This window comes from Phodopus roborovskii, unplaced genomic scaffold (assembly GCF_943737965.1).
Source record: "Phodopus roborovskii unplaced genomic scaffold, PHOROB, whole genome shotgun sequence".
Classification (NCBI taxonomy): domain Eukaryota; kingdom Metazoa; phylum Chordata; class Mammalia; order Rodentia; family Cricetidae; genus Phodopus; species Phodopus roborovskii.
This window is the reverse complement of record NW_026126549.1, coordinates 23,516,423-23,539,679: the sequence shown is the minus strand read 5'-3', so window position 1 is coordinate 23,539,679 and position 23,257 is coordinate 23,516,423. Positions and strand designations below refer to the sequence as shown.

At 43.7% G+C, this 23,257-nt stretch overlaps 1 protein-coding gene across 1 annotated transcript in view; it reads left to right on the top strand.

Moving 5' to 3' along the window:
• The window catches only part of Atp8b1 (ATPase phospholipid transporting 8B1), a 115,937-nt gene that overhangs the window by 40,228 nt on the left and 52,452 nt on the right, over window positions 1-23,257 (top strand). The window contains exon 2 of the mRNA XM_051200728.1: window positions 10,795-10,997. Coding sequence (XP_051056685.1) covers window positions 10,817-10,997 — 181 coding nt within the window. The 5' untranslated portion in view covers window positions 10,795-10,816. The remainder of the gene's footprint in view (window positions 1-10,794; window positions 10,998-23,257) is intronic.

Genomic DNA, 23,257 nt, shown 5'->3' with positions numbered 1-23,257 from the left:
CTCTGAATGACATTCTTGACGCAAACATATCTTCTTTAGGGTTCCTAATAGAAGAATATTGTGTTGTTTTCCATAAGGGAGGTGCAGATTTCAGTGTGAATATCCCAGTAGGAGAGAGAGAGAGTTTTCATCTTTACCTGACTCAGGCACTAGACACCATTGTTAAGTATTCTGCATAAAACGGTGTCCTTTGTGTTCATTAGCTTGCCTTCCTGTCATTACTGGTGAGAATAATCTTTGCCTTGTCTGTTTGTTATTCCTGTTTACATACCACGTCTGCCCTTTTATTGAAACAAGCTGTTCCTGTTGAACCTGGATGGGGAGTGAAAGCGCTCTCTGTGCAGATGGAAAGTGTTACAGCTTACAGCGTATGCTCTGGAAATCCATGCCGATGATTGCATCTTTCTATTGTACTCATAGATGGAGAGCATTACAGTGTGTGGTGTGGAGATCCACGCCAATGATTACATCTTTCTATCGTACTCATAGCCCAGTGACTGCCAACATCATAGCTTAGCAAACTCTGCAGCTTCATTTTCCCCTGGAGGTTTCTTCCCTGTAACTGCCAGTTACAACCTCCCTTGGACTTTCTGTTATTGAAACAGGAATATAATTTTAGAACCTAATTTCAGTGACAAAAGTAATGCATTAAAAAGAAAATTAAACCATTGTGCCTAGCCAGAAGTAACAAATGCTCTTCCCTTGATAACTTTTATCATTTATTATAAAAGTATGTCCTGGATTGAGGCTGAGTCTCCAAAATAAGCATTTGGGAGAATTTTAACACCATCGCCTTCTGGGAAGTTGGTCTAGTCTTTTGGATACTTTTCCTCTTTAGTTTTCCAGACAAAGGAATGGAGGCCCCACCCTGTCTTGATTTTAAACACATTTTTTTTCTGACTGCCAACACCCTAGTTTGGGCCTTGTTCCCTTTTGTTATAGAGTCGACTTCCCACACTGAAAGTATCAGCTGATCTCTGCTGCATAGGTAATTAGTAATAATTATTAACTGTTACAGATGAAAAATCTGGGACCAGGAGCTGTTTAGTGTCCCGTGGCTTGAACACTCTCGCCCTGGCGGCCAGCTTCCCCACCCTCAGCCCTAGCAGATGGGCGGCAGCAGGCTCACATTCCTCTCCTTGGCAGACACAAGCATTGCTGCTGGACGTCCCTGAAGTGAGGCATCATCAAGGCCACATGGCTGTGGAGGGTGACTCCAGCAACCTCTGAAGCCCCCTGGCTCTCGTCCAAGGCGGATGGATATCTGTCCTTTCCACTGCACTTTCCTGCCTTCGCCCTTCTGTTCTCGTTCTTCCTCATTCCTAAAAATCCCCCTGCACCCCCTCCTTCCTACTTGAGTCCCTCAGCACTTCTGTGGCTCCCATATTGTTTAGCTCAAAATTACTGAGGAAGTGGCTATCAGCATACAGCATGTAAAAAGGAAGGCATTTAAACTCTTACAGCTTGCTGACATAGGGCATGGCTGCTTGCAGGTTGGTAAGTTTCATGCATTTTTATTTTGTTCTTTATTCCTTTTGCAAAGGCCTTTTTTGTGCCTCATGATGCTCTGTGTAGGTCTATAGTTTGATTTTGAGTTTCTTTCAAAGGCCAGTATGTGGAAAGCTTGGTCCCCAGCCTGTGGCCATATTGGGAATTGGTTGAACCTTTAGGAGGTAGAACCTTGTAGAAGGAAGTTAAGCCCTTGTAAACATGTCCTGAAAGGGACTACATTTTCTTCCTGTCTGTCTCTTTCATTTCCTGGCTACCATGATGTAAATGAACGGACTCCTCTACCATGTATTGCCACCACAATGTTCTGTCTTAACTCTGGGCCCAAAAGAAGCAATCACTGTGCACTGAAGCAAACCTTTCTTCTTTCTCAATTGATCATCTCAGGCATTTTGTCATAGTAACAGAAAGCTGACTAACATTGATTGAGGCTTGGAGTCCTTGAATGGTAGAGAAGCTCCCCAGAGATTGACTTGCAATGACTTCGTCCACTGCTCACGGTGTCACATGGTACTGCCTAGCTCAGGTCTGCAGGGAGAGTACTGACATCCAAATGGCCTTATCCCTAAGAGCTCAGTAACCTTTGACAAGTTACTTGGCACTGTACGTGTCTCATTGGTAGAATAACAGTGCTAATACCTAGCAACATGCCTCGGAATATTTCCACAACTTTAGGGTGGTGGAAATGTATGTGGGATGACACTCTTGGAACTGTCAGGGACTGCCCAAGAAGGAATTATCAGCATAAGGGTATGGAGGGGAACCAATGACAGAACTGGGCAAAGATTCCTCCTCACTTCACCCAGGGGACGAAGACATCCTGTCTTCTCTGAAATGCTGGAGTGTGCAGGGTTTCCCACACCCATTTTTCCATGACTGTGACTCAGGGTGAGAGTAAGAAATTGAATCAGATCAGGGGTGGGCTTCTGAGCAATGAGCTGGAGCTCCAGTATAGAGAAACCTTTTATCTTTTATCGTAAGAGGATCGTGGCTGAATTGTCTCCACCATGGTGATGTCATGGTGCCTTTGTTTCTAAGTTCTCAGCTTCTAAGTTCTTAGGCTTGGACTCAGGGAGAAATCCTATGTGTACTAGAAACTGTAGCCAGATTGTTTTCCTAAGAGAGTAAAGTTTAATTTTAATCTTTATCTTAGATCTCTTTTATTACCATTGCCTCATGTGATTCCTTGTCTAATTATAGCTGTCAACAGGCTTGTCAGATTCTACTTTCAAGAATGCTAGGCATATTCCAAACAGAGGGTTCGTTGGGGCTCACCAGGATAGAAAGAGATTTCTATTTCCCTTCAGAGGAAGACTTGTGATGCTATTTGTTTAATTAACTAATTAATTAATTTTGCTTTGACTTTCCAAGACATGGTTTCTCTGTATAGCACTGGCTATCCTGGAACTCTCTCTGTAGGCCATGGTAGCCTCAAACTCAGAGATCTGCTTGCCTCTGCCTCCTGGGTCCTGGGATTAAAGTCACAAAGCCCCCGGAGCCTAGAATCATGAGAAATGGGGTTCAGTTGAATTGTCTGCATCAAGTCAGCCTATGAATGTGTCTGTGGGGATTGTCTTGATTGTTCAAACGATGTGGTAATGCCTCACCATATGAAGGTGGCCTTGAGCTATATAAGACAGGAGAACACTAAATGAAAGCAAGTAAACCAAGATCCAGACATGTCTTCTCTCTCCTCTATGTGTGGATATGATGCTTTAATTGCCTGCTGAGAATAAGCAAAAATGAATGTTCTATGTTTCCCTGTCTGAGCTTGGGTCTCCCTGAACATAAACCAAGTTGTACAGCAAAGTTGTGATTGAGTTGGGGCATGGGACTTCCCATCACTATTATGAATGCATATAGCCCATCTTGCCTAGTGCTCGGTAAAACTTGATTTGGGTTTGTGTATGTTTTCCTCCTATTTAAATCTAGATGTTCATGACAGCATCAGAAAGTCCTGGTGTCGCTGTAGCTTCTTGCCCCTGCTCCCACCTACCCCCATCCCTATCTCCCTGCTTGTTTTCAGCGAGTATCTTGGTTATTTTTCTATTGCTGTGAGAAGACACCATGACCAAGGCAACTTATAAAAGGAAGCGTTTCATTTGGCCTTTCAGTTTTAGAAGGTTAAAGTCCTTGATGATGGAACAAAGGTCTGGTGGCAGTAACAGAAGAGAGCTCACATCTTGTTCTACAAATAGGAGGCAGGGAGAGGGACAAAGACACTAGGAATGGCACTCACCCCAGTGACATACCTCCTCCAACAAGGTCATACCCCTTAATTCTTCCCAAACAGTTCTGCCAACTGGGGACCAAGTATTAAAACCTATGAGCCTATGGGGGCCATTCTTGTTCAAACCACTACAGCAGGTCTGCAGGCATGTCCAGAGCCTAGGACCAGTAGGAGAAATTCCAGGTGAGAGGAAGAAAGAAGGCTGTCCCCAAGAAAGGCAGGTTCATCTGAGGGTACTTCCCACACAAAGAAGATAAGGGAGATATAGCCTTTTCCCCCCCACCCCCCCACAGAAAGCATGAAGGGTACACAGAAACTTTCTATCACCATGATGAATACACCTGTTATCAGTCAACTTCCTATCAATGATGGAATTCTTTACCTCAGGTTAACTTACAAGGTAGACAGACTTAGTGCACAGTTCTTGAGGCTAAAAGTCCAAATGGCAAGGTACAGGTTCTGGTGGAGGCCCCACCTCATGAGTTCATGGTGGACCACAGTGTTGATGACTCATATGATGTCAGTGGTGATGTTTCAAATAGGAAACCAGAAAGAGGCTGGGTGGCCCAGACCCAGGCTTTCCCAACAGTCCTCTTTAGAGAGCTAACCTTGGTTCTTTAAGACAGCCCAGGGCTCCTACTAGATCCAGACTTTTAATGGTCCCAGGCTCTCCCACACATGGACCCTTGGGGCAATGAAAGCTCTATCTAAACCACAGCATCTGGTCCCTTTCTCAGGAAGCTGCATGGTGCTAAGAGACTATGCCTTCTGTGGTAGAGTCGGGCTTTGTCTTGGATGTCTTTATTCTTCAAGAGCAAGGAAAAGCTAGTATTCACGTGGCCTGGGGTTTCACAAGCAAACTCTTATAGCATTTGAAGGACAACATTGTCCCTTCCCTTTTCCTAGAAAAAATGTGATCTTCCAAAAGTTAAATGATACATGGAAGTTACAAACTAGGGAATACTGGAACTGAAGTTTAATTCCCTCCCTGCCCCCTTGTCTTCCTTCTTCCTTTCCCTTCTTCCTTCCTTTCCTGAAAAGGCCCTCACAGTTTAGACCAGCCTAGCCTCAAACCTATGTTTCTTCTGCCTTAGCTTCCCAAGTGCTGGGGTTACAGGCATATATCACTGAGCTTAGCCCTCATTCTGGCATGGGGCATTGAGCTTAGCCCTCATTCTGGCATGGGGTGGAGATGGGGGTGGGGTGAGAGGGCTATGGCATAAACTGAAATCAGTACTTGGCCCATGGGTATTTCACTGTGGTGTGGTCTATAGCATCTCTCTCCATTCTCTGACACTTGGCTGTTTCCTGATGGCTTATTGGAGAACCAAGACATCTCAAACTGAGCCTTGCTTTTTGAAAGTGCTACATACTGAACATGGGTGTGCCAGCTGGGTGTCCTTCATTCTGTGGTAACCAGTGCAATGGGATTTAAATGCTTGATTACTATTTTAGCCATTCAGTCCCTTGAGATGTGACTGTTTGCTGCATCTCTGCCTATCCTGCTGGTACCTGGAATGAGAATTCTAAGGACCAAGAAGAGGATGATATAGGGAAATTTGATCTTCAGTCAATTTGTATTATATGATATAGGTAGATTTGATCTTGTCAATTTGTGTTACTAGTCAGGAAGATGAGTATTTTTCTAATTTACAGTAACATTAATTTTATGAAACCATAGTTACATATGCTTAGATCAAACAACCTTGCCTTTTAAAGTGGATACAGTGTGCATTTTAATCAATGGTATATTGATGAAGCAATGGAAAGCCTACCCAAAAGACTGATTCCTAACAGCTAAGCTGAGGGTAGTCTCTAAGGAAGGTAACCAGAAAATAAATCCCTTGAATTCTACAGCTTATTGATGAGTTAAAAATTACTTGTCTACTTTCTGTTTCCATTCTTCCTCTGTGTGTGTGTGTGTGTGTGTGTGTGTGTGTGTGTGTGTGTGTGTGTGTGTGTTTGAAACAGTGTCCCATAAGGCACAGGCTGGCCCTCCCTGCTGTAGCTGACGCTGCCCCTGAATTGATCCCCTTGCCCTCTCCTCCTCAGTGTTTACAGTTGTGTGCCACCACACCCATGTATGTGGTCTTGCTTGTTAGGCAAGCACTCTATCTATACATCTTTAGCCTTTTTGTTTGTTTTTCAAACTAAGTTTCAGATGGTACCAATTAGCCTCAGATACTATGGAGTAGCCAAAACTGGCCTTGAACTCTTCCTGTTTGTGCATGTATGTCCACCTGTGTGTGTGTGTGTGTGTGTGTGTGTGTGTGTGTGTGTGTGAACCAGGGTTTGACTTCCTTTGCTTTCCATCCTAATTTGCAGGACAGGACCTCTCAGTGAACCCAGAACTAATTCATTTGGCTAAACTGGCTAACCAGTGAGCCCCAGTATCTGCTTGTATCTGCCTCCCCCGCACTGGGACTCTAGAAGCTCCCTGCTGTACCATACTGGATTTTAATGTGTGTCCTGGGGATCTGCACTCAAATCCTTGGGCTTGCTTGGCAACACTTTACTCACTAAGCTAGCTCCTTGGTTGTGAACTCTTGAGCCTTTGGCTTTTACCCCCAAAATGCTGAGATTACAGGTGTGTGCCACCACATCAAGCTCTGTTTTTCCTTTTAGTACATGGTTGTAATATACAGATTAAGGGGGGGGGATGCCATCTTGAGAGCTTACAAGATGGCTCATTGGTTAAGAGTGCTTGTCATCAAAGCTGGCAAACTGAGTCCCTCCCTAAAAGCCACATGATAGTTGGAGAGAACTGACTCCCAAGGTTGTCCTCTGGCCTCAGTATGTGTGTCCGAGTGCATGCACATTCACACACACAACATGCTTGTTAATAAAATACCATTGCTGGGCATTGGTGGTGTATCGCTGTTAAATAAGGATCAGTATAAACAAATAGGCCGAATAGATGTTTATTCAGGGAGAAATAACTTACAACCTAGACAGATGAACACCAGGAAATTCAACCCGATGCTCTCCTGTCTGAGTCACGCCAGCAAGAGAGCTTTTCCCGGCTCTCTCTCCAAACTCCTTCCACAGGTCACTTCCGCCCATGGCTCCACCCCCCCAATGGGCGTGGTCAGTACCACAGAAAGACTATCTTACTACAGTGGTGCATGCCTTTAATCCCAATACTCAGAGGCAGAGGCGGGCAGATCTCTGTGAGTTTGAGGCCAGCCTGGTCTACAGAGAAAGTGCCAGGATAGGCTCCAAAGCTACACAAAGAAAGCCTGCCTTGAAAAACCAACCAACCAACCAACCAACCAACCAACCAATCAACAAAATACCATCTTATTTGGTCATGGGTATGTAGGAAAGTTTACAACCACAGCATCCTCACTTCAAGGGGAGAGTCTAGTCTGTCATTTGTATGTCATCCTGTTGGTTGTCTTGTGTACATCTTTTCTGGTTAGACACCTGTGAAATAGTGAGGGAAATAATACCCAAAGTCAAAATGGCAGCTTTTGTTGTGAAGGGACATTCTCCAGTAGTTTATTTCACATTCCCAAAGTGTGTACTATTCACCCACTTCATTGTGAATTTTATTTGACTTTGGACATTTGATGTTGGCCGGTTGTCTTATTGATCTTATTTGCTTTCATTACAGTTTCAGGGTCAGCAGGCTTTTTTTTTTTTCTATAAAGGGCTAGAGAGTAAATACTTTAGGGTTTGAGTCTTCATGATCTCCATAGTGAATACTGTAGTTTACACTTTTCATGAAGAACTAAAACAGCCATAGGCAATAATATCTAGATGAATGAGCAAAGATGTTTCAATAGGTCTTGAAGAAAACAGGCAATGGGCCAACCCAAGTCCCTGGGCTATAATTTACTAACTGCTGTCTAGACTACTAATCCTATAAGGACAGAGCCAAAATTGCATTCTCTGTGGCATGTAGAGAAACTGGCCAGGGACACTGTGATGAGCATGAAAGGTTGGTCCTTACATGTGGTGTCTTCAGAACCTGCTGTGTTCACTGTGCATGCTAAGATCTTGAAAGAATCAACCTCTGGAAGAGCTCCATCATGCTGGATTTCTGAATTTGGCTGTTTTGTTGGCTGGTTTTCCTCTTTACCAAGCTTCAAGCTTTGAGCCTTCATCTGGTATTGTTGGACTCTGACACCCTGTAGTAGGTATGAGCTGGAGGGTGATAGTAAAGGATGCTGATGGCACACACCTCTCAAAGCACTATGTCTGCAGACCTTTGAATGTCAGACATGTGGCTCTGGGTACTTGTGGTCTGGTCAGGTTCCTGTGTGTTCATAACTGTGAAAATGCCAGGAAGTACACAATTGAGAATGGTAGCAGCAGAGGTGGACAGGTGCCCACCTCTTCTGTGTCTCCTGCAGATGGGAACTTGGACGTTACCTTCTAAAGAGTGAAACCCACTCATGCTTAGATTGAGGAGAGAGCATTTCAGAGGCAGAAAGAATGTGGTCAACGGCACCAAGGCAGGGAAGGTGTGTCTGCTTTAAGAAACCGAGAAGCCCTGTAATGTGGATTTTGTTATTCCATCTTACAGAGGAGGAGACTGAAGTTCAGCTACAGAGTGTTGGTCAGGACCAAACTCTCCTTCAGGGAGTGTATAAAATACTAAAAAATGGGAAACCACCATAGAGAAACATCTTTAGGTGGTAAAATACAACAAATGTTTCCACTTCAACCCTTACCATGTACAAGTTGATTAGTAATGGATAGAGGTGTGGGTAGCTCACCAGAACAGAGAGTATATTTTGCTTCTACACTAACTAAATCACAGATGCAAATGTATTATAAAACCAAATAAGTGTAAAGTACAATTGACATTCCCAGTGCTGATAAACCTACAGAAGTCTAAAAAGAAGAAACACAAACTCCACAATGAAAATAAAACAAACCCAAACAAAAGCTAATGTGTCCATTGGCCACTGACATGTGTACCAAAGAAAGAATAAAACTGAGTGGACCCAGAGGAGAAAGGGTTGTGCCTGTGCTTGACCACAAGAAGAAGACTCTTTTAAGGGGATGGTAGTCTACAAATTTTACTTCCCAATGAGAGATGGATACATTTCAGAGATAATTTTGGATGAGGGAAAGCTTAAAGTCTAGATGGGCCCTTCTATTTGCTGTTGTAAATAACCCTTATCTAATGATGAAAACAATGGCTAACAGCAGTTCCAGCTGATGCTTGCTAAGTTGTTGCTACAAGTGATCCATCAACTTGAGTACTTTGTATGCATCGCTCACTTAGAGACTTATTTTTATCTATATATGTATGTATGATAACGTGCTGGAGGGTGCCCTCCGAGGCCATAAGAGGCCATTGGATTCCCTAGAGCTGGAGTAACAGGCAGTTATGAGTCACCCAAGTAGGTTCTATCCTCTGGAAGGGAAGCCAGTGCCCTTAACCACTGAGCCCTCTCTCCAGCCTCAATCTTTATACTTAAACTGATGCATGCCAGGTGTTGACATTTGTGTGAATAACTGACACCATTCTGCATGTACGGACTTAGAGCTCACCTTTCCCCCACAGTGCATTGTGGCATCACTCCGTGCTCTCTGTGCTAGCCATGTTCTAAATTGATGTGCACTATTTCACAGAGTGGGACCCTGATTTATTTGTATAATTAACACTCTCTAGATAGACATTAGCTTGCTTCCGATTTTTGTTTTAAGCCACACTAGACAAAAATCCCCATATAAAATTTGAAACTTTTAAAAATAAGATGCTGAGTTTTATATAAAACATGCACTCACATAAAGAGTTCCTCTGCAAACAATTCGTACCCAATTTAGGTACATAATAAGCATCCGGGTGATGGTGGTGCCTGCCTTTAATCCCAGCACTCAGGAGGCAGAGGTAGGCAGATCTCTGAGTTTGAGGCCAGCCATGTCTACAGAGTGAGTCCCAGGACAACTAGGGCTACACAGAGGAATTCCATCTCAAAAAGTGGGGGGGGGGGGTAGTACATAATAAGCTAAAGCACAGAAGTAGAGTTAAAGAGATATTTCTTGGAAAGCAATTGTTTTTGTCACAGGTTAATGCTGAGTTTTGGTTTTCTTCTCTGCAGAGAACTAGTAACACTTTTATTGAGGTGCTATGAAACTTTCTAAGGAACAATATTTATAGAACCCTAAGTCCAGGGTCTGGTGTATAGTTAATACTAAATGAAAGTGGGCTGCTACTGCTCTCTGTACTAAGTACATGGCAGAGTGACACATAGGTTGTAGATGACTGTCCTCAAGTAACCTGAGGAATCTGTCAATATTTTCCCAATGTAAATGTAACTCAGGGTCTCCTTGTTCCCAACATAGACTCACTTTGTGCAATGGCATACTCACAAACAAGTTCTAATTAGGGAAAATGGGTGGCGATAGGCAGTCAGGAAACAGTTCTCTTCAGACAGCAGTGACAGCAGTGTTCCGGCTCAGCCAACAGTCTAAAATGGGGGGGGGGGGGAAATCCATGAATATTCATATAATGCAAATAAATGTATGACTCTTGGTACTGGGAAGCTCTTTTTAAAGTCAGGAAACACTTATTCTTGCTACATGAATCATACCTTACTACTGCTTAGCCTGTTTCATTTTTATTTTAACATCGAGTATGACCCCACTAAATTTGTTACACTGGGTCTCAGAGGTCTATAGTTGGAAATATTACTTTAAGCTTTGTGTGGCCTTCCAGAAAGAAGGATTGAGAGAGAGTGAAGCTTTACAATTACGTTTTTCCTTGTGTGTATTATATGTGGGTACGTGTACATGTGAGGTGACCAGAAGTGACAGTGGGTGTCTTTCTTCTGTCCTCATCCATCCTCTTGTGTAGCGAGCTTTTATATATTGAGCCATTTCCCTCACCTCTTTTGTTTTGTAGTCCTTATCCAGCACTTAACTGATAATGTTTTGTTCTTGTCACATATCAAGGTAAACTTGTAGACCACTATTTGTGAATAATTTGCGTGTCGGTGCAGAGGTGTTCTGTAAAAGGGGTGTTATGACAGGGTGCACCCAGGTACAGCCCAAGACAACAAAGTCACTACTCTCTTGTTTCTTCCTTTGCTCTCCAGGTAGTTCCAGCTTGCCAGCAGAATGAACACAGAAAGAGACTCGGAAACAACATTTGACGAAGATTCTCAGCCCAATGATGAAGTGGTTCCCTACAGCGATGATGAAACTGAAGACGAACTTGAAGATCAGGGGCCTGCACTTGAACCAGAACAGAATCGCATCAACAGAGAGGCAGAGGACAAGCGGGAAACACTCCGGAAAGGTGACCGGGTGAAGGGCCTGCTGATGGTGTGGATGCCACATATATGGGTCATGCCACAGATGGGTCATGGGAAATGTACCAAAGTTGATGGGTCCATTTCATGTGCTCTAGGAGGGTCTCCTCCTTCTTTGATGCTCTCCTAGGACAGAATTGAGAAAGACCCATCATCCCCAATGTGGCGAGGCTGGGAGAACATATCTGACAAGTTCTGTCAAGAAATTAGAAGGTTTGGTCAGTGCATATATTTTAAATGTGGAGTTGTGTGTAGAAGAATTAGCTTGCTACGGCATTCAGAAATCTAAAAAGTATGCATGCCAACCATAATAATAAATTTTTTTAAAGATTTGCCTTGCTAAATTGTCAGCATGAAGTTACTAATAACAAGTGGATGGATACATGATACACATGTGTATATGAATTGATATGGCTCCATTAAGAATTTATACCTGAGACTAGGAAGTGGCTCTGCAGGTAAAAGCACTTGCTTAAGCATGAGGACTTAATTCAATCCACAGCACCCTTTTAAAAAGCAGTGCATAGACACTCACAATGCCTGTAATACTAGTTCAGTGTTAGGCAGGGAAGTTGGGGGCTTGCTGGTTGTTAGCCTAGCTCCAAGTTCAGTAAGAGACTTTGTCTGAAGGAAATAAGGCAGTGAGTGATATAATAGGACACTCTATGTCTTTCCCTGGCCTCTACACACATACACACACACACACACACACACACACACACACACACACACACACACACCTGCACAAAACGTTGATCATACACCACATACTTATGTGTCATGGCCCACAAACAGGTTAACAAGAACAATATCCACATGCAGTCTTTACACTGTGCTAAAATTAATGTGCTTTGGCAAATCTTCAGCCTGTGGGTACCCTCTTTGAAATTTTCTTTTCTCTACTCATCAGAGGTCAGGGGGTCACACAGTGAGGGCTGCTTACCAAAGAGCTCTCAGAGGTAGGAACCCTTTGGAAGAATGGTGTTAGAACATCTCATCAACTGTACATCTTTGGGATCAGGACATAATTCTGAGCCTCTTATTATCCTCTTCAACTTGTTCTTTCTATTGCTTCCTGGCACTTTAGGGGACCTTGGAGTCTCTGTACCTTTTGTTCAGTTACTCATGAAAGTAAAATGGCTTTGGTCCTCCAGAAAGAATTTTTGTTGATTATGTTTACATGTTTATTCTTAAAATATTTTATTAATTCTTTGATAATTTTATACAATGAATTTTAATTATATTTACCTACAGTTCCTTCCTTTAATTCTCCCAGATCTGCCCCCCACTTCCTTACTGCCCAAATTTTAGATCTTCTTTTTCTTTTAATTTAATAACCCTATGTCTCCATCATGTGCTTTCTATATAAACTGTTGGGAAGATGCCATCCACTGGAGCATGCATGTTTGGTCGGTCCACCAGGAATCACTCTTAAGAAAACTGACTCTCTATTCTCCAGAAGCCATCAACCATTGTAGCTCCTCAATTACAGGCAGGAGCTTCTAAACCCATCCCCCTTCCTCACTTAAATTTTGACTGGCTTGATCCTGTGCCAGCCAGCCACAACTGCTGGGAATTAATGGATGTCCTAGTCCTGTCATACCTAGAAGAAGACACTTTTTTCTGTGGTCTTCTCCAACCTTTCACTTTTATAATCTTTCTGCCATCTCTTCCTTGATGACCTCTGAGCTTTGGGGAGGAATGTGATATAAATGTCCTATTTGTGGATGAGCACCCTTCACTGCATTTTGACCAGTTGTAAATTTCTGTACTCCTTACATCCCTTGCATGAAAATGAGAGAGCTGCACTAAACAATGGGTAGAGATACAGATTTAGAAAACAGAAAAATAGTAATAAGAAGTTCATTCCTGTGGCCTGTAAAATCCTCAACCATCGGTTCTTGGCTTGATTTGTAGTTCCAGACACATATTTCCATCTGTGGGACAGGGCCTTAAATTCCAGCAGAAAGTGGTTGATTACCGGCACAGCATTTATGCCACTATTACAACCCTGATCATATCCTGCCACACTGGCCATTATTGCAATTCAGAATTCACAGCTGAGTAAGGTTACTGATGGCTTTTCCCCACACAGCAGTCTTCAGAGCACTTTCTAATAGTAAGAGAGTGAGCCAGCAGGGATAAAGTTCCCCATTCAGTCCCAATCTGATTTCTCCATGTCCTGTAAGCAATGTGTGTGGCGTCATACAGAATTTTTTTTTTAATGGGTCTCTACTTGCCACGAGGGGCCAGTCTACAGCAGCCTATGCTCCTTTCCTAAATTCAGAAACAGGGGTGAAACTAGGGAGCTTTTCCTTTGGAAGGACACACAAGAAATATTTTAGGTTTTCTAGGCCTCACAGACCTTGTCACAACTGCTTTACTCTACCAATAAAGTGGCCCTGAACAGTTGGTCACTAGGGCTACAGAATGTGGCTTACTTTCATCCTTATATTTTGCCCTGTGGCTTCTTTGGTTCCTGCGGCTTACCCCACCCCACAAGCAAATGTGACCTTGTCTTGTGGCTTGTCTGTTCCTGGAAGTAAAAACAAAAACAAAAACTAGATCTTTTCTCTTTGGACCCCAGGCTTGTCTGGGATTCAGTTTTGTGTTTGTTTGTGTGTTTGTTTGTTTGTTTCTCACTGGCAGGAGGAACAGTTTTTATGGCTGAGAGTGCCTCTCTGTGACTTCCAGTCTTCCAGATGTCTCCCCAGCTCAGGGCAAGGCAAGATCCTTTGCTTCCCCTGAAGTCTTGCCCAGTTTGCCCTCTAGGCTTTTCACAAGGACAAGGCTTTGTTTTCTTCCCTGTCACTCTTTGTCCCCCCCCCCCTCTTTTTTTTCTGCACCCATTTAAGCCTCCCCACCACTCCCTGAACAGTCTTTTATTTGTTTTTTGTTTTGTTGTGCTTTGTTTTTTAATTTCATGTGCATTGGTGTTTTGCCATGGGTGTCGGGTTCCCTGGAACTGGAGTTACATGAGCTGCCATGTGGGTGCTGGGAATTGAAACTGAGTCCCCTGGAAGAGCAATCAGTGCTCTGAACTTCTGACCCATCTCTCCAGCCCTACCCTGAACAGTTTTAATCTGTAGAAAGTGACAAGTGCCAGGAGTAGCAGGACATATCTATAGTCCTGGAACTCAAGAAGATCACAGGTTCAAAGCCAGTCAGTCCCAGGTCAGCCCGGGCTACATATCATGACCCTGTGTCCAAAAAGATCAAAGAGAAGAAAAGGGGAGGGGGATGTGATTCCATTTAAATGATGGTATTTCTTCCTAATTCTATTGAGATTGGGTTACTCTCCCATCCCTTACTTCTCCATTGTGGTGGAGTACAGTCCCGTGTGTGTGTGTGTGTGTGTGTGTGTGTGTGTGTGTGTGTGTGTGTGTGTCTGTGTGTGTCTGTGTGTGTCTGTGTGTGTCTGTGTCTGTGTATACAAAAGGATTTAAAGAGGCCTCATTCCACCATAGCCTGTGAGACGCAGGGAGGCCATCCAGTCCTATGGGACATCTGCTCTGTACTCTACTGTCACTTAAATGGGTTGGAACTTCCTTGCCACCTTACACTCAAACACATTGGGGCTTGCTGCCCAAAGTAGGAAGTATGAAACTCAGAATCTTGATTGAAATTAAGATGAAATCACATTGACCTGAACAGGAAGGTGGCCTCTTGTTCCAACAGGTCTGAACTGGCCCTGGTGGGGTGGGGACAAAACTGAAGCAGATGGACAAGTTCATGGGGAGTTCTAGCTGATTGCCCGGTGTGAATGAGAAACGTGTTTCTTCCTCATTCTTTCCACCACTGCCTAGCCTGCTATCATAATCTCGGAATCTCTGCAGTGTGTAGATAGCCTGGGAGTTGGCAGGAGTTTTGTATCTGTAAGGTGAAGGGCAAACTTTTGCTGTTTGTGCCTGGGGCCACACAATCAGATAAATGGTCCAGTGAAGGGACTGGGGTTGGATGCCCACAAAAATGTTGGAAAAGCACATCATGGGTACAAACATCCCTTCTGGTTTTTTCCAACTTAGCCTGTACTTTGTGGTGGTTAGAGCCCTTTACTGATCATTTGATGGCAAATCGTCTTTTTCATAGATTCCTTTCCTTGTTTTTTGGGCATTGATGGAGCTTGGTCTTCTAAAATATAAATTGTTTTAACATTGTGTATGGGGGGTGCGCATGAGAGTGTATATATGGTGTATGTGTGAGAGAGAAAGTGTGAGATGTTATGTGCATGCCACAGCATACATGTAGAGGTCAGTTCTCTCACTCTATCACATGGGTCCAGGGGCTGGAACCCAGGTGGTCAGGCTTGGTGGCAGTTGCCTTTACCTACTGAGAAATCTCTCTCTGGTTCTTGTGGTTTATGTTCCTAGGTGGGGTTTTATTGGTTCTCATTTTCAAAACTTCTTTCAAATGTCTTTGCCTGTGAATTTTAATACCTGCCTGCCCTTTGTAAGCACAAAAAGCCTCTCTGGCCGTTTCCCTGCTGCCCTCCTTCCCTTCCTTTTTTGTTGTCGGATTTTTCTGAAACTCCCACCTGTCTTCCTTGACATTGCACATTACGGGTTATTTACTAGAAGCAACTCAGCTCCTAAGGACACATGAGTAAACTATGAGCCACCAGGGAGCCGAGAAACGCCACACAGCCCAGCCTGAGTCCAGTGGCCCAGTGCCTCAAAGTGCATGAGCCACAGTTATTTCTTTAATGACACAGTCTGCTCTCTTGTTTCAAATCAAGAGAACGCCCCAGCCACCTAAGCTTGCGTGTTAAACTCATGTTGAACAAGAGTTTGAAGAGACCCATTGAAAGCTCCTTTCCCTTGAAGAGAGCCGTTCTTTTGAGCTGCAAAAATGGAGGACAAGTGCTAGCATGCTGCTAGAGCGTGCCAGGAGGACAGATAAGCTTGCAGTAGTCACTGAGGCTTACTCTTGCTCACCTTGAGCAAGGGCAGCCAGATGCTTGCTGGTGAAGGCATGAAAACATCCACCGCTAGGGAACAATGTGGGAACCCGGGCTGCCATTGCCTCCGAGACTGGAGAGAGGTCTGAGGTCTTAACTCCTTTCTTTAGCAAAAGGGGAAAACAGTTTAACTTTGGTGAGACAGAGATTCCTACAATTCTTGGCTGTGGGATGCTGGGTTTCAACTGACCAGCTCAATGGTCCTCCTGCCCCCAGACCAATTCCATGGGTAATAATTCTCTCCCGTCTGCAAGTGCCTCAGAGATGAGATCCTCAGGAAAGAGGGTGCTCTGAAAAGAATTTCTGGGTCAATGCAAGTTTAGGCTTTTCTGAGCCTAGGACTGGGGTGTGAACACTGCCCCCACCCCCTTCACCACTGGCCCTATCTGCTAACTCCTGTCTTGCCTTCCAGCTATGCTGGCTTCCCCAGCAGCACACAACTTCTCTGCCCCAGGCCACATTCTGACCTAAACTCCACCTTCTGCTTGGGATGCTCCAGGCTCCAGTTCTCATGGCCATGTGTCTAAAAACCACTATCAGCTATCACACTGCCCCATCCCACTGTGGGTTCTTCCCCTCTGTGGGTTCCCTGTTGCCACAGAGAATGCTTTTTTTAAAGGTCACCAGGCACCCGCCACTAAGCCCTCAGAACTTGGTACCAGCCATCATCTTCCCACCTCTGTTTCCTCTGATGCCAGAACTTTCTAACACCCCCTCACATCTCCCTCCTTCTGCCTCTCCCCCTTTTCATGCTTTGCATGTTCCCATTGGTGACTGCAAACTATCCTTGACAAGCTAAGCCTTTTAGCCCACATCATAGGGTCAGTTCAGCAGGTTCAGGTACTTGCCAAAACCCACTTGGTGGGAAGAGAAAATAGATTCCCTTAGTTGTCCTCTGACATGCTGTGGTGCGTGCGCACGCGCGCGAACACACACACACACACACACAAATACAAATAAAAGATGCTTATGTAAGAGACCCCAAAGCATGTCCCTGAGAAGGCCAAGTGTGTGGCTGAGAGGGAGACACCAGACTCAAGCTGTGTAGCCCTAAGTCTTCACTACACTCTTTTCTGAGTGTCTGACCTCAAGCAAACATCTTTGCCTCCTTGTGCTTCAGGTCCCTTATCTGTAAAATAGGCTGGATATTAGGACTAGTTCTCTAAGGCGATTGTGAAAAGTAAGTCAGAAATAAATGTGAAGGGCTTCTGCTTTAGGTGTGTGATAAGTGCCCAATAAATATCAGCCATTGTCACCTCCTGCCTTGGAAGTTCTTTTTTTAATCTCTCTTTAAGTCCAAACTACCTTCCCTTCACTCTCAGCTCCTGCCTTGATGTTTTTATTATCAGATCTTCATCTTGATCCTTTCACTTTCCTTCGGGATGTTTGAATTCTCCTGACCTCCCACACTGAAGCTAGAGGGTCACTTATGAACATCCCTCCACATATAAGTCCATGAGCAAGGGATAGATAGATGTGTGGATGAATTGGATGAATTCCAGATTTCCCAGTGACCACTTCCTCATCAGGGAATATTTTATTATTTGGGGTCTTCTCTGCCTCTGCCACCCTAAGGCTTTCGATTTCACATAGACTTCCATGAGAAAGCCACCAACACGTGCACAATGTCAAGGATAACACTAAAGCTCTCAGTGAGACTAAAAGTGTCATTTATGTAGTGACTTGTGTTTTGATGGATTGGCCTGTAGCTGGGAATGTGTCCCTGATGGATCCAGTAGGTTTGTTTCCTCGTGATACCCACATGTCATTTGGAGATGGTCAGGGGAGAAGAGAGCTCATAAGGAGATCACATGCAGAGACTGTGGCAGGATGAAAGGTCATGATGGTAGCACCTGGAGGAACTGAAATCAAGTCAGTGGTGCCACAGGAAAATGGATACTCCTATTCAGGAAAATTTAAAAATTGAGATGCTGGGTTGGAGATTGTCTATCTCATAGCCAACCAGGGGTATTTCTGTGGCCTGACATCTCATCTTTCTAGTGTAACCTAGTTCTAGCCCCCCTCCCCAGGTCCTATGCTGGCATCAGTATGGATCAGCATAGGGACCAAACTGAGCTCTACCAGAGACATCTCTGTATACCAGAGGCTTTCTGGAGATGCGCTCGCCTGAATGAGACAGGTGACTGACTCCCAGAATGCTCCAAAGTGAGGCAGCAGTGATTCCTAAAGAGTGAAGAGGGGCTCAGAGGAGCTAGGGTCCCAGGCACTGAATGGAGCCTGAGTGATAGGGTTTGGGGGTCAGGCAGCCATGCTTGGCCAGTGTGAATGCCACCCTTGAAGACCTTGGGAGCTTAGGCTGAAAATAATAGGGCAAGATAAGCAGTGTCCCCCTCCCATGGCTGCCTGTCTGTGGTCATACCCCTTCCTCTTCTGCTGTTCTCATCATAGAGAAATATTGTGCTGTACATGGACTGCCCATGAGCATCTTCTTCTGGCTCTTGGTGTGGTTTGGTCTTCTCTTCCTCCCTGGGTAATCAAGTTACCCACAGCTAGCAGCCTCATTTATTACATTGCAGCCGGCCACTTTGGCTGGACAGTGTACTCTTCTGTATTCACAAATGTAAAACTACAGGCCAGGCATGGTGGCACACATCCTTAGTCACAGCCCTTGGTAGACAGAGACAGGAGGATCTCTGTAAGCTCAAAGCCAGCCTAGTTTATGTGGTAATTCCAGACCAGCCAGGCATAAATAATGAGACTTGTCTCAAAAAAAAAAAAAAAAAAAAAAAAAAAAAAAAAGCCATAAAACTTTCTTCACTTTCTTCCGACTTGTAACTTTGTTCAGAACTCTGTTCTAGATCAAAATGGCCATTTGCAGACAGTTTTTATGATGGCATGTTTAATCACTGGGTGGACAATATTTAATGTGGAATGCTTAGTAGTCAAGGACTTAGCTCACAGGGAAGATATATTTCTGCTTTTGGCAGAAATTTGGAATGAATATAATATTCACAAAACTGGCACAGCTGGGTGGTTGCCTACAGGGACACCCTCATGAATGATCTGTAACTAAAGATGCAGTAGTGTAGAGGAACTGTTAATTATTTTTTATTTGGATCCCAAATACAGATAAAGCTGGTCTGTTGAAAACTTGAGATCTCAGGAAACTGCACTAAATTAGACACTTTTTTAAAAATTTATTCTAGTACACATTCACATGTGGGAATTTCGTGCTACATAGTTGACATTCCTTCTCTGTTCATGGGTAAACCAGCATGACTGGTTACTTGTAAAATGGAGGTTGAGGATGGGTGTTCCTGCTAAGAGATAGGTAACAGGGTATGTGTGTGGAAGGGGGGTGTTGAGGATGGATCTTGTTTTTTAGACATTGCTTTTTGCTAGGTAATTTGCTACCTAGCCTAGAGTGTGAAGCTCTTGTTCACAGAGACTTAATCATGCCCTACCCTGCTTAACTCCTGTAATTATACAGGATGTGGTGGTGGTCAGGGCAGTGTGGTCATAGACAGTATTGTCACAAAAGTTCATGCCCTAGAACTGCACAATCTAGTTGGTATTATTATTATTATTATTATTATTATTATTATTAAACACACACACTGAACTGCATAAGGCTTTAATGTTTTCAGTGCAGGGTTTTGTGTTGGGCGACTTTCCTGCCTTTCTAAGGCTGTGCGCTGATCAGTCCTGTGAGTCAAGTTTGTCCTTGGATTATATTTTTCCCCATTTTTAGTTTTAATTCTTTCTGGTTTTATTGTAGAAAGAGTAAGCAAGCTCTTGAAGCTATTTCTTCTCTATTTCTATGACCATAGCTCTGGTGGGTCCTTGTTCATATGGGTCCTTGTCTTCTGTCACTAATCTTGTTCCCTTCAAGTACATCTTTACTGCTTGTGTGACTGATGTAAAGTTTAACTAGACTGTGTCAGTTTTCCCTCTAAAGCTGTCTGGTAGGTGTTCTTGGTCTTGCCATGGGTTCCAGACCTCACCATCTGCTGGGTCCTAGCTGGTTCCTCCTGTGAGTCACTCTATGGTCCTACACTTCGCAGCTTTTCTTATGTGGGCTGAGGCCAGGCTGTTCCAGCTGTATGCTCTTGCTAATAGCATCCTGTTTCCTTCAAATACCCCTGGACCTTTTTCCTCTTCCTTTACTGGCATAATTATGAGCTTCTAAGAATCTTGTAAGCCTGGGTGGTGGCTCATGCAGTCCAGAGGCTAAGATGGAAAGATGATAAATTCAAAGTTAGCCTAGTCAACATAGAAAGACCCCACCTCAAAAGACAAAAACAAAGCCAGACAAGTAATAGTCAATACAAGGAATGTCTGTTCCAAAACATGTTCCCACACACCCTGGCTGGGATAGACTTCTCACACCACCAAGTATCCTTTACCACATTTAGTACATGGTCATTTTATTGTCTGTGTATTTAGTTATCTCTGTGTTCTCTACTCTGGCTGGACAATCTGGGTTTTGGAGTTTGAGGTTGAGCTTGGTCCGCAGACGTTTCTCTTTGGATCTGTCTCACACAATATCCCTTCTTTCTGAATTTGTATGTACAGAAGAATCATACACATGGCTTGTGAGAAATACTATTGAACGTCATCTACAGTTTCCACTGCCATGGCTCTGGGGTGTGGCTGCTGCTGGTCTGAAACCCTCACTCCTAGAATTACAGCTGTGGTCATTACTCTACCCAATATGCTCTTTGTCCATCCATGGTTTCAGAGACTGTGGTTATGGATAGAGGTGAGCCTGATTTAGGAAAACGAGTTGTGATGAGGAGACAAGTTTGACACCTTGTCATTCTGTCACTTGATGGTCATCCATCTTCTGCCCCACCCCTTCCTTGTGGTCTGATAGCAGAGCAACTGCTATGCTGGGCCCATGCTGGAGCAGAAGGACCCAGCATAGCTGGACCAGGGCTACTTTTCTTCTGTCTCTACAATCCCTTCCAGTTCCTTGCCTGCCTGCCTGCCTGCCTTTCTTTCGTTTTAGGTTTGGTGTTGGTGGTGTTTTGAGGTTTTTTGTTTTGTTTTGTTTTTCTTTTTGTTTGTTTTGTTTTAGCCTGGAACTTGCTGAATAGATAGACCACCTGAACTGAAACCTACAGCCATCCTTCTGGCTCTGCCTCTTGTGTGCTGGGATCACAGGCAAACATGTCTGTGTGCACATCTGATTCCATGAGCACATGGAACTGTTCCCATGTCAACATGAGCACACAGCTGCTGGCCAGGAAGGAGAGCTTTTGCTCCTTCCCTCCCTCCCTGTGTGTGTGTGTGTGTGTGTGTGTGTGTGTGTGTGTGTGTGAGTGAGAGAGAGAGAGAGAGAGAGAGAGAGAGAGAGAGAGAGAGAGAGAGAGAGCATATGCGCCATGGCCTACATGTGACAGTCAAAGGACAACTTGTAGGAGTTACTTCCTGTGGGCCTAGGAATCAAACTCAGGAGGTCACGCTTGGCAGCAGGCATCTTTGTCCTCTGAGCCATCTTGCTGGACCCATCCATATTTCCATAGCCACAAGTCCTTTCCTTTTCTTTAATGTTTTGCTAATCTGAATTCAGATCTTTAAATACTGTCCTTTAGTTCTGCATGCTTTTGAACTCTGTGTTTATCTATGTGGGTCTATACAATATGTATTCTTATTCAAAAACACTTTAAAGAAGTATTTATACACTTATTTCCATGGCTACGCTAAATTTTCGTCTTTTCTAGTGTTTTTGCCCCCACCCCCTCACATACACAGTGTTAGGGACTCACACATGCTAGGTAAGCACTCTACCACACTGAACTACTCTTTTTATTTCTCCTTACCCATAACCCCATTGCCTTTAGAATTCACATATACATATGCATATATAATAGTAAATAGAATGGCATATTAGTTCTAAAAATTGAGCAACTTATGTATTGCTTTTACATAAATTGAGAGAAGTAATGGAATCACATGCATATTTTAATGGTAATGTATGCAAATGAACCCACAGTTGCATGGGTAAAGAATGAAAATGAATTCCACATCCCTGGCTCTTCCTTAGCCATGAATTTTCCTTTTCTGGAAAGAAGTTTGCTGTTCCTAATTTCTCATAGATCCTTCCAGAGGCATATAGTGCACACATGGATATGTATAACACTTACATACCTGTTGTTCTACATACCCAGGGATGTGTGTGTGTGTGTGTTTGTGTGTGTGTGTGTGTGTGTGTGTGCATACGGTCATACCATGTATTGCTTCTGTGCATCTCATAGCTAAAAGCATAGGATAGTAGATGCCTTCTGCCTTTATCAATTGGCCATGTGATGTGGAGAATTTCCTTATCATCCATATAAAGCTACCTCATTTGTTTTATTTTGCTTTTTGTCTCAACTTGGGCTTTTCATTATGTGAATGTTTAACCAACAGCTCCTAGTAGGCATCATGCTTATTCCTAATCCTTGGGAAATTTGGCTGTACTCAGAAGCTCTGTACCATGCGATCTCTCCCCTGCAGAGTAGTTCATACGCAAAGGGTGGCTCCTAGAAGTTGGGATACACCATACTGTACCGTGAATCAAATTCTGAGACACGGTCAAACTGCTCACCACAGAGGCTATCCACAATACCCATTCTTTACTCTTTAACTCAGTGTCATTAGAGTCTTTATTATTTGCCAGAATTTTAGCATTGTAAGATTAAAAAAAAAAATGGTACCTCTGTGGGCACTGCAGTTCTCTTTGATGACCATCAGGTCTTTTCTCCCATGGAAGAACTGTCTGCATTTCTTTTCATGTGGCGTGACTGCCTGTATCCTGTACCATGTTTCTCTGGGATGATTCTCCTCTTAACATTATGAGTCTAAGCTTTTGGTTTTTCTAATCTCCTGAGTTGGTTGTAGCTTGCATCAGCTAATCCAGCCTTTTGGTTGTTGGTAGCTTTGTAAATGAAAATTAAAGCAGCAAAGAGGATGGGGACAAGGCCATGCTTACTTTGCCAGATGGCACTGATCAAAGCACTTGGCATCTGCGGGAACACTCTAGACATCACGTAGCTGTGCTTAGATGTGTCATTGACACAATCATTTAGCAGAGCATGGCGTGACACTGATCCACTTGTGGCTGATGTTACATGCATCCCAGACATATGCCTGGTTGGTTTGTTGCTGACACTCTGGTCCATTATCTTTCTAGCATCCAACTACAGGGCTACATGTTAAAGATGCATTTTGGTGCAGTTGCTGGAAAATTTATAATTTCTTCTCTTTGTCGATATTCCTGTTCTAGAAAATGGGATAAGGTGCTTTGTTTGATTGAAAATTGCTATTGTGGTATAAGTGTATAGT